Source organism: Impatiens glandulifera, chromosome 4 (assembly GCF_907164915.1).
Source record: "Impatiens glandulifera chromosome 4, dImpGla2.1, whole genome shotgun sequence".
In the NCBI taxonomy this organism is placed as follows: domain Eukaryota; kingdom Viridiplantae; phylum Streptophyta; class Magnoliopsida; order Ericales; family Balsaminaceae; genus Impatiens; species Impatiens glandulifera.
In genome coordinates, this window is record NC_061865.1 from 5,667,175 (window position 1) to 5,681,886 (window position 14,712).

At 34.6% G+C, this 14,712-nt stretch overlaps 1 protein-coding gene across 1 annotated transcript; it reads left to right on the forward strand.

Moving 5' to 3' along the window:
* Positions 1 to 10,752: 10,752 nt before the first annotated feature.
* Positions 10,753 to 11,997, forward strand: LOC124934537. The gene has a single exon (XM_047475069.1). The coding sequence runs from the start codon at positions 10,840 to 10,842 to the stop codon at positions 11,995 to 11,997; it is 1,158 nt and encodes a 385-aa protein (XP_047331025.1). The 5' UTR covers positions 10,753 to 10,839.
* The last annotated feature ends 2,715 nt before the right edge of the window (positions 11,998 to 14,712 follow it).

The following is a 14,712-nucleotide window of genomic DNA, read 5'->3' on the forward strand; positions in this document are numbered from 1 at the left end:
ATTATTATTTTTTGAAACAATCACTATTTATGAAGATCTTAATATCAATATAACATACAAAGTTTCAAAATGGACACTACTGACTTAGTTTGTCCTCCAAGAGTAACATCACGTGTTTGTAGATCATCTAGTATGATAGGAGTTGCTCTCCGAAGAAAATGGTAAATTTTCGAGTGTGTTCGTCCCTTTCTTAACAACAAAAGTACGATATAATCGGATCTAAAGTTATTTTTTTTTATCTTTTTAATAAAGAATTACTATAAATCTGATCTTTATATAGAACCATCATACAAAAAAATTCTTATAATTTATATGAATTTTTCACTATTTCGTGTTATAATTTGAATCTCAAAATCTGACATGCTTGAAACGGTTTATAAAAACGCAAAAATAAGAACTTAAGAAGGCACAGATTTATAGTTTTCACTTAAACGTAGATACGTCCACTTTAGCCACCACCAAATTTCACTATGAAGAAGATTAAATACAGAGTTTTTGTCTCACACTTTATCTCTCTTAAATTATTTTATCTCAATTGTAATTGATATGATCATTTGCTCACAAATTTTCTTTGTTCCCCCTCTTCCCTCTCACATGGAAAGGGTAAAACAGTCATTTTAATTTTATTTTTTTACTGTTTTGCCCTTCCTTATGAGAGGGAACAGTTGGAAAAGACCCACTACAAATGTAAACACTTAATAAAAACATATATATATGATAAACATTCAAGTAATAAAACATAAATAATTTTTGGTCGGACCCAAGACCAAACCCAAATAAAAACTCAATAAACTTTAATTAACTTCTTAGAGTTTATTATAAATGTATGTTTCATAACTCAATAATCTCTCACTGAAGACTTACTTCATATTCTCTCGATCGGTATCGATTTTTCATTCGGTGTCTTAATAAAGAAAACCAACTGAAGTTGCACACAACTTTAGTTTCTCGTTTGTCACAGCTTTTATCACCATATCAACTGGATTATTACTCTCGAGAATCTTCTCAAGAGATAATACTTCATCTTTTAAAGTTGATCGGATGAAATGATAATGAACATGTATATGCTTCGTCCTACCATGATAAACTAGATTCTTGACAAATGATTGGCACTCTGACTGTCGCATCGCAACACACTTCCCTCATAGTCTTGACATAATTCTCGCAAAAAGAATTGCAACCACATCATCTCCTTAGCGACCACTATCACAATAACGTACTCTACCTCACAACTAGAAAGAGAAAAAATCTTCTGTAGTTTTGAAACACAACTAATTGCAGTATCTCTCAGAGAATATATATGTATCATGTTGGGGTCTTTCTACTATCAACATCACCATAATTGTCAGCATCAACATATCATTTCAACCCCATATTAGACTTTCGAAAACACAAAGAGACTCATACTTTCTCTTAAGTATCGTAATATCCACTTTACTACTTTCCAATGTTATCTACTTGGGTTGCTCATGAATTTGTTAACAACTCTCATTTCATGTGTTATGTCTAGTTGTCTGCAAACCATCACATACATAATACAATCAATGGTAGAGGGATATGGAACAGTGACCATGTAATTTTTCTCATCCTCTATTGAAAGTGATTGATCTTTAGATAGTCTGAAGTGACTATAGCGAAGGGGTAGTAACTAGTTTTACATCATACAAGTTGAATCTGCTAAGAACTTTTTTCACATATTTTTCTTGTGAAATCTTGAGAACTTTTTTATCCCTACAAATTCTCATCCCAATGATTTGTTTTATAACACCTAAATCCTTCATTAGAAACTTCTTAGACAACTCTTTCTTTAGCTTATTAATCTCATACAAACTTGCTCTAACAATCAACATGTCATTAAAATAGAGAAGCAGCATAATGTACGATTTGTTAGCAACAATGATTAGCTTCACACCTCGAAATGTTGGTTGATCTTTTTATGAGCAATTTGAGTATTAAAATAGTGGAAGCATTAGTGTGCACAAATAATTGGCTAAAAGGAGATGATTTCAACTTAGAAAAAGATCATATATGTGATGAACTTGAATTGTTCAATGAAAATGAACAAATTAAAAAGAGTGAGAGATTTTATTAATTAAGTCTAAATTAATTCATATTTATTATTATTATCTAACCAGAATTGTATTATCAATTTATAAAAAACATTACAGATACAAATGCAATTGAATACCGTTTTGAATCTCACTCTCTCGTATCCATTTTAGTCTAACTTAAAGACTATACTTATGTTTATTCTTGATAATTTTTATTTTTGTAACTAAATTTAATTTTTAACCTTTGTTAGTTTTAAAAATATTGGATTTTAAAAAGATATTTTATTTTATGATAAATATATTTAATTTTTAATTTTGTGTAACGTTTATGTAGTAACTATATTAAATTGATTTTTTTGTTAAGTTATTATGTTTTTTAGGTATAAAATGTATAATATCGATACCGTACTATATACCGAAATTGAGGTATATCAAAACTAAGGTAATGTAAATGTATGAATTTTTCTACACCAAAATTTTCGATAATGTATAATTTGTGGATAAACAATTAAGATATATCGTACCGACTCACCCTAGTTGAGAATGGATTTATAATAGGACTATAGCGGAATATTCACGTATATCACTTAACTATTTTTTGTTCGTTCATACCACTTTAGTTGAACTTAATGTTCATCTATATCACTAGTTAACAAAAACATCCAAGTCCGTTAAGTTTTCCGTTAAATTATGACACATGTCATTTTTTTAAAATTAATATATATTATATATTTATTTTTATTCACAATTCTAAATAATAATATTTTTACATTTTCAAAGGCATTAATCAAACAACCTCGATTTTGAGAGGCATCAACAATAACTCATATATAATATATATTAATTTAAAATTATTGTTAAGTGAATTATTGTTAATGTCTCTCAAAATGTGTATATATGGTTTGATTAATGCCTCTAAAAAATGTAAAAAATTTGTTATTTAGAATTTTAAATAAAAATAAAATGACATTTCAATCATAAGTGTCATCATTTAAAAGAAAACTTAACGGACTTGGATATTTTTGCTAACTAGTGATATAACTGAACACTCAACTACAGTAGTATGAACGAAAAAAAATTAGTTCAGTGATATACGTGAATATTCCGTTATAATTCGATGATAAAATTAGCATTCTTCCCATTTATAATATTACAAATATTGTATATTAATGGTACACAATTTTGGTACAAGGAAAGAGTACATTCAAAAAAAGAAAATTATATGTTTTAGTGTATAATCTTGATATTAAGAAATAAGATTATCACGAAAGGAAATTAGATATTTTTTGTTATAGAAATATATAAATGAAATATGGTAAAAATATTTTGAAAGCTTTTTGAGAGTTTTAGACAAGATATTGATATTGATATTGACATAATTCTGGCTTATTTAAAGGTGCTGTCGGACACTTTAGAAAGTTAAGTATTTACTTTGAGAGCATTGCTTCCTTGTGAGTTGTGTGTGAGTATTCATTATAAGAGAATCATTATAATACACTTATAACAATCTTGATAATAAACAATCTTGATAATAAAGTTGAGAGTCTCTTATGTTTCGAAAGTGGATATAGGTTTTGTTTTGGCCGAACCACTATAAATCTTGTGTTTGCGTTATTTAGTTGATTTTTTTTTTGTTTTCGCAATTGTTCGATGTTATTTTTGTTTTTGCATTAAGGGATATTTTATCTCTTGATATCCCAACATCACCTGCATGATTAATTCAATACGACTTGTATATGATAATCTCTTCTTCGAAACCCATCACATAATAGAATTTATCACCTTTTCAATCAGTGTCTGCAATGTTGAGAGCAAAATACTTAAAAAAAAATATAATTTTATGTATACTTATTTTATCTATTTTCAAATTTTTTAGTACAAGCAAGATATTTAGTTTGATAAACCATTATAGAAAAACACTTATCAATATTTCTTAAATTGAAGTTATAGACTATGAGCCTTGTTCAATTATTTTTTAAAATCAAATCAAAATTAAATATTGTCTCATTTAATTTATTATATATATATATAATGGAAAAGGTTAGCATATCCCTAAGTCAAATTACTCTGTAACTTCAACCTTTCATCTGCTTTACTATTAATTAACTATTTTACCGATATTACAACTAATATCTTGATGAATGCAAAATATATAAATATATATATATATATATATATATATATAATTAATGAAAAATATTAATATATTCCTAAGTCATATTACACTTACTTCCACATTTCATCTACTTTATTATTAATTAACTATTTTACGGATATTACAGGCTGGTATCTTGATGCATGCAACAAAGAGAAAGAAAAAGAAAACAAAAAAGAAAAAGTTATGTTAGGAATCAAGTTACAAACAAATACCAAACTTCATAAACTTGAATTACCATTGCTTTGAACGTAAGCAATCTCTTGGGGCTAAATAAATCGGTTGGGTATATTTTCATAACTTATCAAATTTGGCGGAGTTAATGTATTTAAAATTTGTTGACAGAGTTAATGTATTAATTAATTTATAAAAATACAAACTTTCTTTCTTTATTAAAGTATTCAAATAAAATAGCACATTTAGACATGCGGAACAAAGAAACTGAAGAAGGTCAATAACATTTTGACACGTGTCACTCTGAAATTGTAGGAAGAAGAGCCTCCATGATTGAGTTTATATATAACTATAAGCACATGTTATGTTAGAGAGAAAGAAGAGTTTATTAGGGTTTAGTCTTTTGCCGATAATATTTGCAAGATTGATATCAGAATGTTGAGTGATGGAGAAGGAGGAGTTTATCATCGGCCTCCAAGTTCTGGATCTTTTCTTGTGCCTCATTTACCATTGATAGAAGAAGAAGTAAGAGAGAAAGGTATTATGCATTTTGGACATGAACATCAGTAGTTTTATATAAAAAGGAAAAAGCTCTTCATATTAAATGAAAGACTAGAATTATATAGAGGCATAAAAGCACTCTTACAAATAACCCCCAAACTATCCCAAAACTAACATTCCAACACTCCCCCTCAAGATGAGCCTACGAACGAAAGATATCCACAAGGCCCATCTTGTCACATAGTCTCGACAATTTTAACGAACTAAGCCCTTTAGTGAGACAGTCAGTCACTTGCTCTTTAGTAGTTACATATCCTAGTTTAAGTAGTCCGCTATTCAGTTTTTCCTTGATGAAAAATCTGTCAATCTCCACATGCTTGGTCCTGTCATGCTACACAGGGTTATTAGCAATGCTAATAGCTGACTTATTGTCGCACCACAGCTTCATTTGTGCCTCTTGGTCCATTTTGAGCTCCACCAACAGAGCTCTCAACCATATCATCTCTGCAACACCTAAAGCCATAACCCTGTACTCTGCCTCGGCTGTGGATCTCGCAACTACCGACTATTTCTTGCTCTTCCAGGAGACCAGATTGCCTCCTACAAACATGCAATATCCAAACGTGGACTTCCTGTCATCGGCACAACTAGCCCAGTCTGAATCACAATATCCCTCAATACTCAAATGCCCATTCTTGCGAAAGATCAACCCCTTGCCTGGTGCACTCTTCAAGTATCTCAGGATCTGGTACACCGCATCCATGTGACCCTCCCTAGGGTCATGCATGTAGCGACTCACCACACTCACCGCAAAGGAGATGTCAGGACGAGTGTGGCTCAAATAAATCAAGCGACCAACTAACCTCTGGTACCTCTCCTTATCAACTGGCTCTCCTGCCTCAGCACTTAGCTTAGACTTTTGATCGATCGGGGCCACCGCAGGCTTGCACCCAAGCATACCTGTCTCTGTAAGTAAATCCAGCACATACTTCCTTTGAGATAAGACAATCCCCTCTGCACCATGAGCTATCTCAATCCCAAGGAAATATTTGAGTTGCCCCAAGTCTTTCACTTCAAACTCCTTACTCAACCTCTTCTTCAATAATGCAATCTCACCCTCATCATTACCAGTGATAATCATGTCGTCCACATACACTGCCAGTATCGTAATGTGAACTTCATGTCGCCTGAAGAACACTGTATGATCTGCATTGGTCTGCCGGTACCCCATGCCTACCATAGCCCTCCTAAACTTGTCAAACCAGGCTCGAGGGGACTGCTTCAGCCCATAAAGAGATTTATTAAGTCTGCACACCTTACCCCTAGTTTGTTTCGTGCCAAAACCCTGTGGGACCTCCATGTATACCTCCTCCAACAACTCACCATGAAGAAAAGCATTCTTCACATCAAGTTGATGTAACCTCCAACTCTCATTCGCTGCTAAGGAAACAAGTGTCCGCACTGTACTCATCTTCGCCACGGGTGCAAAAGTCTCATCATAGTCAATACCGTACGTCTGACTGTACCCTTTTGCCACCAACCGGGCCTTGTAACGCTCAACCCGACCCTCTGGACTTTGCTTCACAGTGAAAACCCACTTGCATCCAACCGCCTTCTTCCCTGGTGGTAATGGCACAAGCTTCCAGGTTTTGTTCTTTGCGAGAGCCTCAAGTTCCTCAAGCATGGCGGCTTTCCACTTTGGATCCTCCTTAGCAACCTGCCAACACTTAGGGATAGAGACAATGTCCAGAGATGCAATGAATGCTCCGTGTGCAGGTGAGATGTGAGAGTAAGAAACAAATTGGGCAATATCATGTAGGAAACCGTATCGATCAGGGGGAACTCCCGCATTGAGGCGAGGAGTCCTCCTTACGGACATGTGAGTGGGAATGGAAGAGGGAGGAATCATATCACATGTGTACTCCTCTTCAGCGAGTGGTGTCTCAAAAGTCGGGGTAGGCAGGGACAAGGGACTTGACACAAGCGGCACTGTAGGCATGGTATCCTCAATTTGCCTCCTTCGCCTCATGTATACTCGCAGCTCCCCTTGAGCTTGAGTACCACCGTTATCGGGGTCATCCCCGCCTCGTTCTGGCACCTCCTCACCTGTCGGTGCACAAGGGACATCGCTCACGCCCACCATCCTCCTCTCACTACCACTGCTACTCTCCCCCTCTCGCCTCATACCTCCATTATCAAGCGAGTCTCCAAAGGGTGATGTATCCTGGGAAGAATAGTATGGCTCATGCTCTCGAAACGTGACATCTATACTAACAAAAAACCTCTTCTCCACTGGGCTCCAACATGTGTAGCCTTTTTGAGTAGCCGAGTATCCCACAAAGATACATTTAACCGCTCGCGGATCAAGTTTTCCCACATTTGGTCTGTTGTTCTGCACAAAGCACACACAACCAAATACCTTCAAGGGGAGACTATCACTAATCTCACCTTTCAATAACTCAAGCGGGGACTTCCACTCCAACACACGTGAGGGCATCCTATTGATCAGTCTCGCTGCTGTCAGGACTGCCTGTCCCCACAAGTACTTTGGTACATTCATTGAGATCATCATACTTCTTGCTACCTCAAGGAGATGCCTGTTCTTTCTTTCTGCCACCCCATTCTGTTCTGGTGTGTACGGACACGTGGTCTGATGCAGGATTCCCTGAGAGGATAAGTACTCTCTGAACTCATTGTTTGTGTACTCTGTCCCATTGTCAGACCTCAATACCTTCACTACTGCCCCGTATTGAGTCTGAACCCCTTTGTGAAAATTTTTAAAACAAGCAGACACATCATTCTTGTTTTTCATCAAATACAGCCAAGTAGTACGAGAAAAGCAATCAATGAAAGACACAAAATATCGAAAATCATTAACAGAAGTTGTGGAACAAGGCCCCCACACATCAGAATGTATCAAATCAAAACTACAGGTGCTCCTACTACATGTACTGACATACGAACTCCTAGTGTGCTTGCCAAACTCACAAGCATCACAAACCAGTCTCTCTTTATTAGCTTTTTCAACATAGCTGGATACAAACGACTTAACAGATTAAAAGAAGAATGACCCATTCGCCTATGGTAGAGCAACAACAAGTCTTCCACACTACTCCTCACTACTCCAGATCTCTCCACCACAGATGCGAGGGCTGAGTCCATCTCTTTTCTCTCAAGAAACCACAAGCCATTACGCCATGTGCCAGTCCCAAGCCTCCTGCCTGTTCCCATCTCCTGGAAGATCACCTTGGGAATATCAAAAGTGACAACACATTTCAGTTGGAGGATAATAGCACTAATGGATAAGAGATTTACTGGAAAAGATGGAGCATTCAAAACATTGGACAAAGTCAAGGAATCAGTACATCGCACAGTACCCTTACCCACTACGGGTTGGGCCGTACCATCGGCTGTTCGAATACTCTTAGGGATTTCCAGGTGAGTATAAGAAGAAAATTCTCCAACAGTACCCGTAACATGTCTGGAAGCACCAGAATCAATAATCCATGGTGAACCAACGGTAGATATAGAGGCAAGAGCATGGGTGTCACTAGTACCTGCAACTGAATGAGCATAAGTGGCAATGTTACCCGAGGTAGATGCATTCTCTGCTGCACCTCTTCCCTTTCTCCTAAGAAGTTGGGAGTAGGATCTCAAGAGCTCCTGATCCTCCGCAGAGAGCTCCTCCTCCTGCACACCATCTCCATTATCTTCACCTGCTACCATCAGGTTTGCCCGGTAGCCCCCTCTTCCACCTCCTCTGCGGCCACGGCCACGACCAGGACCGCGCTCACCAGACTGACCACGTCCACCGGAGTTCCTCGCCTTTGGTGACTTGGTGCAAGCCGATATCAAGTGGCCTACCTCTCCACAATTGTAGCACTCCCGGGTCTCACCTCTAAACCTGGAACCACCTGAGTTGGAGACAGCTAGGGCTGACTTCACCCCTGGAAGTCCCCCTGCCCCGGCCTAGAGCTCAATCCGGGTCTCCTCCTATATCATCGCGAGACTGCCTCCTCAAGCGAGGGAATCTTCGGCTGAGCCAATAACATTGCAGTCCTCTGCTCAAAGGTTGGGGCCAGACCTCTGAGAAACCCCATGGTCCTATCCTGCATGCAAGCCTCAGTCTTCCTGCACGTAGGATCAGTGCAACACAATGTCCTCGTGCAGTAGTCATGATCCAGCCACAAGCGCTCTAGCTCTATGGCATACTCCTGAACAGTCCTTTCCCCCTGTACACAAGCAGCGATCTCCCCTTGGACCTGGTAAACCCTCAAGTTGTTCCCCACTCCATCATAAGTCTTCTTCAGCTTCTCCTAGACACACCGCACATCCTCCATACCATCAACATTGGCCGCAATCGGTGTAGTCATCGAGTTTAAGAGCCAGACATACACCAGCATGTGAATGGACCTCCAATCATCCCATGCTGGAGTACCCTCAACCGGCTTAGTAACCGCTCCAGTCAAGTACCCCTCTAATTTCCTCCCTACTAGTGTGTATCGCACTCGACGTGACCAGCGCAGATACGAAGCTGGACCATCGAGTTTCACATCAATCGGGGGAAGCTCCACCCTAGGTGCTGGTGTGGGTGCTGGTGTAGGTGCTGGGGTTGGTTTCGGTGTCGTGTCACTAGAGGCAAAGCTGAATGCTCGTATCAACATTGCGATCTCATCACCACTCAGTTTTTCCAAGGCCTCTTTCATCGCAAGACCCATGTTCGAACCATCACTTGTCATCGATCCGACTCTGATCTACACAAGATTGAGTCAAATCTTCCTTCTTCCCCAAAACCACGATCACACGATCTTTAACCCGTAAGATCTAAAACTCATTATCTCGAACTTCTTCCTCTTCCTTTTAACCCGTTCTTGATCTCAAAACATCAAGGAGACCAGATCCAAACCCTCACTGGCGGGTCAGTTCTCCCCCTAGCAAGGCGGCGGCGCCCCTGGTGGGCGGAGGTCCTGATAGGGGCGGCGGAGGTCTGGTGAGGTCGGCGGCTGTTGCACAGTTTTTAGATACAAAACCCTAGATCTAAACCTAGCTCTGATACCAAGTAGTTTTATATAAAAAGGAAAAAGCTCTCCTTATTAAATGAAAGACTAGAGTTATATAGATGCATAAAAGCACTCTTACAAATAACCCCCAAACTATCCCAAAACTAACATTCCAACAACATCCTTTGACCTTCAAGGAAGATGTTAGAAATGGATCTAAAGATCCATTGTATTGCGATGGTTGTGGCATTGAAATGGGAAGAAGTGGGTTCAGTTGTTGTATAGAAAAATGCAAAGGTTATAATCTTCACGAATTTTGTGCATCTTTACCCGAAGAGATGAAGGACCATCCACAACACCCACAACATCCTTTAATCCTCTTCACAAGTAGAGGTTTCCGTTGTAATGTTTGCAAAGCTGACCACTCGTCATCCGTGTCGACGTCATTCCGCTATCGCTGTGTTGTTTGCAATTTTTATGTTGATCTAAGATGCACATTCATGTCCTTTCTTGTTTGTCCTCGCACTCTGCACAACCACGAATTGACCCCTCGGCTATATCCCGCTTCATTTTTATGTAGTTTTTGTGGTGAGAAACATGTTGGAGAATTAAGTATTTCTTATCAATGCAAAATCTGTTGGTTCTGGATCCACGAGCAATGCTACTCACTGCCTCAAAGTATTGAACATCAAAGTCATGTGCATCCGCTTAAGTTATGTTATGGTCTGTCTACAAGGAGAGGATTTTATCAGCTATCTATGCGGCGTGTGTGAGGAAAATATAAACAGACAAGTGGCTTTCTATGTTTGTAAGAGATGTAAATACATCTCATACAACTGGCTAGCTATTTTCTTACAACAATCTTGTTAGTTTTTACATTTTTATAATCTTCTTCTTATTCTTATATAGGGGGATCCACCAATAATTGAGACATTCGAAGAAGAAGAAGATCAAATAAATGACAAATTGGTTCAATTTCCCTTCGTTTGAAGTAGTACATAACACGCTAGCCCAATTTATTAAAAATATATCTCAATGGAAGGACGAGGAAGAGGAAGATAATATCCTAATTCACGGCAGCCACGATCATCCACTTACCCTTGAGTTTGATTTAAGCAATATTACAAACTTTAGTGACTATCATGAAGTGATCTGCAATGGGTGCATTCTTCCTCTATTTATGAATGATGCACCCTTTTATAGTTGCAACCGGTGCGATTTCTTTTTACACAAATGGTGTGCTAAATTGCCGTGTGAGTTAAAGCCGCACCCGGATACGGATCACACAGACACAGAACACACACTAACCCTACAAGTAAGGATGAAAGAATGCTTTGGCTTCTTTTCATGCAAAGGTTGTCAGAGGGTCGGGAATGGGTTTGCCTACAAATGCAAAGAATGCAAAGGATACTACTTGGACGTTATATGCGCTGCACTTCCTAGACGAGTCAATCACGAGACTCACAAACACCCTCTTCATCTCAAGTATGGGAGAACCATCGGAGGTTGCTTCTCATGTGGTGAAACCAATTTCTTTGATGATAGGATTTATAACCATAGCTCTACCATCTCATCGTGTCCAACCTCCTTCACATTTGGTTGTGATAGATGTCATTTTAGCATTCATCCCAGTTGTTTGCTATTGCCACAAGAAATTGTTCATTGGTATGACGAACATGGATTCAAATTGATAGATCCAGATATTTTCATCAGTAATGATAATCAAGGTGCATCAGAGTATCATTGTGAATTTTGTGAGGAGAAAATAGATCCAAAAAGATTGATGTACCACTGTTTTGAATGTGACCAATGTGTTGATGCTTATTGTGTGAATGGGTTGTTGAGTCAATTTGCAAAACCTGTCAAGTTTGACGGACTCTATGATTCTCAGCTTCATAAAAAACATCCTCTAACCTGCATTTTACCTGGCGAGGAATTTAATTGTAATGGTTGCAAAGAAGAATGGCCAATCATGTGTAGGATGTTTGGAATTGGCTTTGAATTTACAGAATGCCAAATTAGGTTTGGTCTGATATGTTTTATTTCAAAGGGATCTTTGGATCACGAAAAAGAATCGTATGATCAAGATCGGGATTTATTAGTAAAATCTATATGATTATGTTAATTGTACCCATTCCAAAACTTTATGTATTATTTCCAAACTCTCAATCCTTTTAGTATAATTCCTTAGTTAATTTCATTTTTTTCATTTTATAGGTACATAATCAAATAGAAAATTTGTGATCTTCCCAAAAGAGAATGCTTTATATTTATTTATTTATAATATATATATATATATATATATAAATTAATAATAAAGTAGTACTCGTAGTAGATTTATTTTTTTAACTAGTAATCCATAAATCCCCAAAGAACAAATTATTTAAATTTCAATTAAATTGTTGCTCCTTTCTCTAAATAGAAAGATCACATAAATTTATGGATTTAATTTTGTTTTAAATAATTCGAGTTATTTAAAAAATAATTATTTGTGATAATTTCCGGATATGAGATTTATTTTTTTTTTTAAAATATAAATGTTATTATTATATAATGGTAAAATAAAATATAATAATTTTAAATTTAATGAATTTTAATATTTTAATTAATAAATTAAATGAAATGAATGGATGAGAGAAGAACAAAATGATGTTAATTTAATTGTATTATTTAAATAAACTTGAAAGGAGAATAAAATAATGTTGAATTATGATTATTCCAATTAATTATTTAGTTGGTAGTTACTTTACGTTTTTTCGATTTTAGATGTACAATTAATTAACGATTGACGTCTATTTCAAATTCTCAAATTGTCGATTTCGATTTATTTGTTTTTAAAATCAATTTTATTTGTTTTTAAAAATCTCTGTATAATAATAAAAATATACATAAATTTTGTTTTAAACAAATAATTAACATTAATAATAATAATAATAAATTGTATATAAATGGAGATTTATTGTAAAATTTTTAATTTTAAAAATATATATTTCTATATTTAGTTAATATTAGTTTGGTTACAAATATAACTATAATAAACCTAATTTCGTTCTCAATTCAATTTTAATTGTTTGATTGATTCTTGCAAACTTAATTCTACTTATATATTATTTAATTAAAATAGGTCATTCTAACCAATTAAATAATTAACTATTAAATTTAACAGTAACAAGACATTCTTATAAAATTATTTAAATTTAAACAAATTTAAATTTTAAATATCGTAATAAATTATTTAAATAATATCTTTAAAAAACATTATTTATATATATATATATATATATATATATATATATATATATATATATATATATATATATATATATATATATATATATATATATATATATATATATATATATATATATATATATATTTGGCTGATATATACAATTTTCTATATAATATTTAATATAAATTTATTTTAATAAAAATAAATAAATGAGGGAATAGCATTTTTTTTTTTTATAGAAAAACTGCTTATTTTTCATTTTTCATTTTTATTAAAATTCTAAAGGATAGAAAAATCAACCTGAGTTCGTTTCTATCATTTTAGACCAACTCTAAATTTATACTTATGAAAAATAATTAATCCATAAATACACATTAGTAAATGAAAACAACTAAACTTTATGCAAATTTAATTTTGTGATTTTCATGGAACTTAATTTCTCATTCCCAAAAGACATAGCTCCCAATACCTTGGGAGTGGGAGTTAATAAGTTAGACATTGTCAAAATTTCATCCACAACGTAACAGAGCCATTTCATTTATTTTTTATTTCTTAAAATATTTTATCACAACAATATCATTTTAATAATCAATCTTGTAATGGATTAATTAAAACAAAATTATTTTTAAATTTTAAATACACATTTTTTTAATATTATATATATAATATTTGGGATAAATGACAAATTTAGAATTTTGGTTTAGAGTTTTGTCAAATTTAGAATTCTTCAAATTCTTTGTCATTTAAAGAACTCTAGTTACAATAATTTGTTATATTTAAGATTACTCAATAAACACCCCCTTAATTTGTTTAACATTGGTTGCCATGTCATTTTATTTTATTTTTAATTTTTTATTATAAGTTTTTACACGTCATTTAATATCTCTATAAATTAACGGTGTTAGTCGTCTTAAATATAACAAAATTCTATAACCTAGGTTCTTCAAATGATAAAAGTTTAGGAGACTCCTAAATTTGACAAAACTCTTCAACTAAAGTCTTAAATTTGTCATTTATCCCTATAATATTTCATATAATTCAACATAGTTATCTATCCTATATTTTTTATATGAATTTATTTTAAAATATATTAATTATTTCAAATTAAAATATCTTATTCCTCCTTACAATCATGAAATAAAGATTAACTAGAATGCTTTGAATTATGCGTACACAATCGACAGGAAGGACCTTTCCCATGTTAAAATTGGACTCAAATAGTTTTGAAGGTGACATATCTTCCCACACTATATGTGCTCAATGATTGTTCAGTCTATTTCAGTGTCCTATAAAAAAGTGAAGGAAGCTATAAAAAATGTGATTTATTTGATAAGTTACTAACAATTTTCGATAAAATTATTTTACCAAACATGTTTTTATCTAATAATTAAAGTCTCATAGAAACAACATATTTTTGAATTTTGTAGCATGTTTGTTTCTAGCTAGAACTTATTTATGGAGTAATGTATCCTTTTAACAAAAGTTGCAATGTATTTAACATATCTTAAGTTTCATTGGAGCAAAACTTAAATTCTCATATGGTGAATTTTTAGTTCTACCCACAAATTGCAATTCTGGCCAATTTCTTATATGATCTAC

Bases quoted from the DNA above. Each gene is read 5' to 3' on its own strand.
- LOC124934537 (XM_047475069.1), top strand. From the start codon at position 10,840: ATGACAAATTGGTTCAATTTCCCTTCGTTTGAAGTAGTACATAACACG.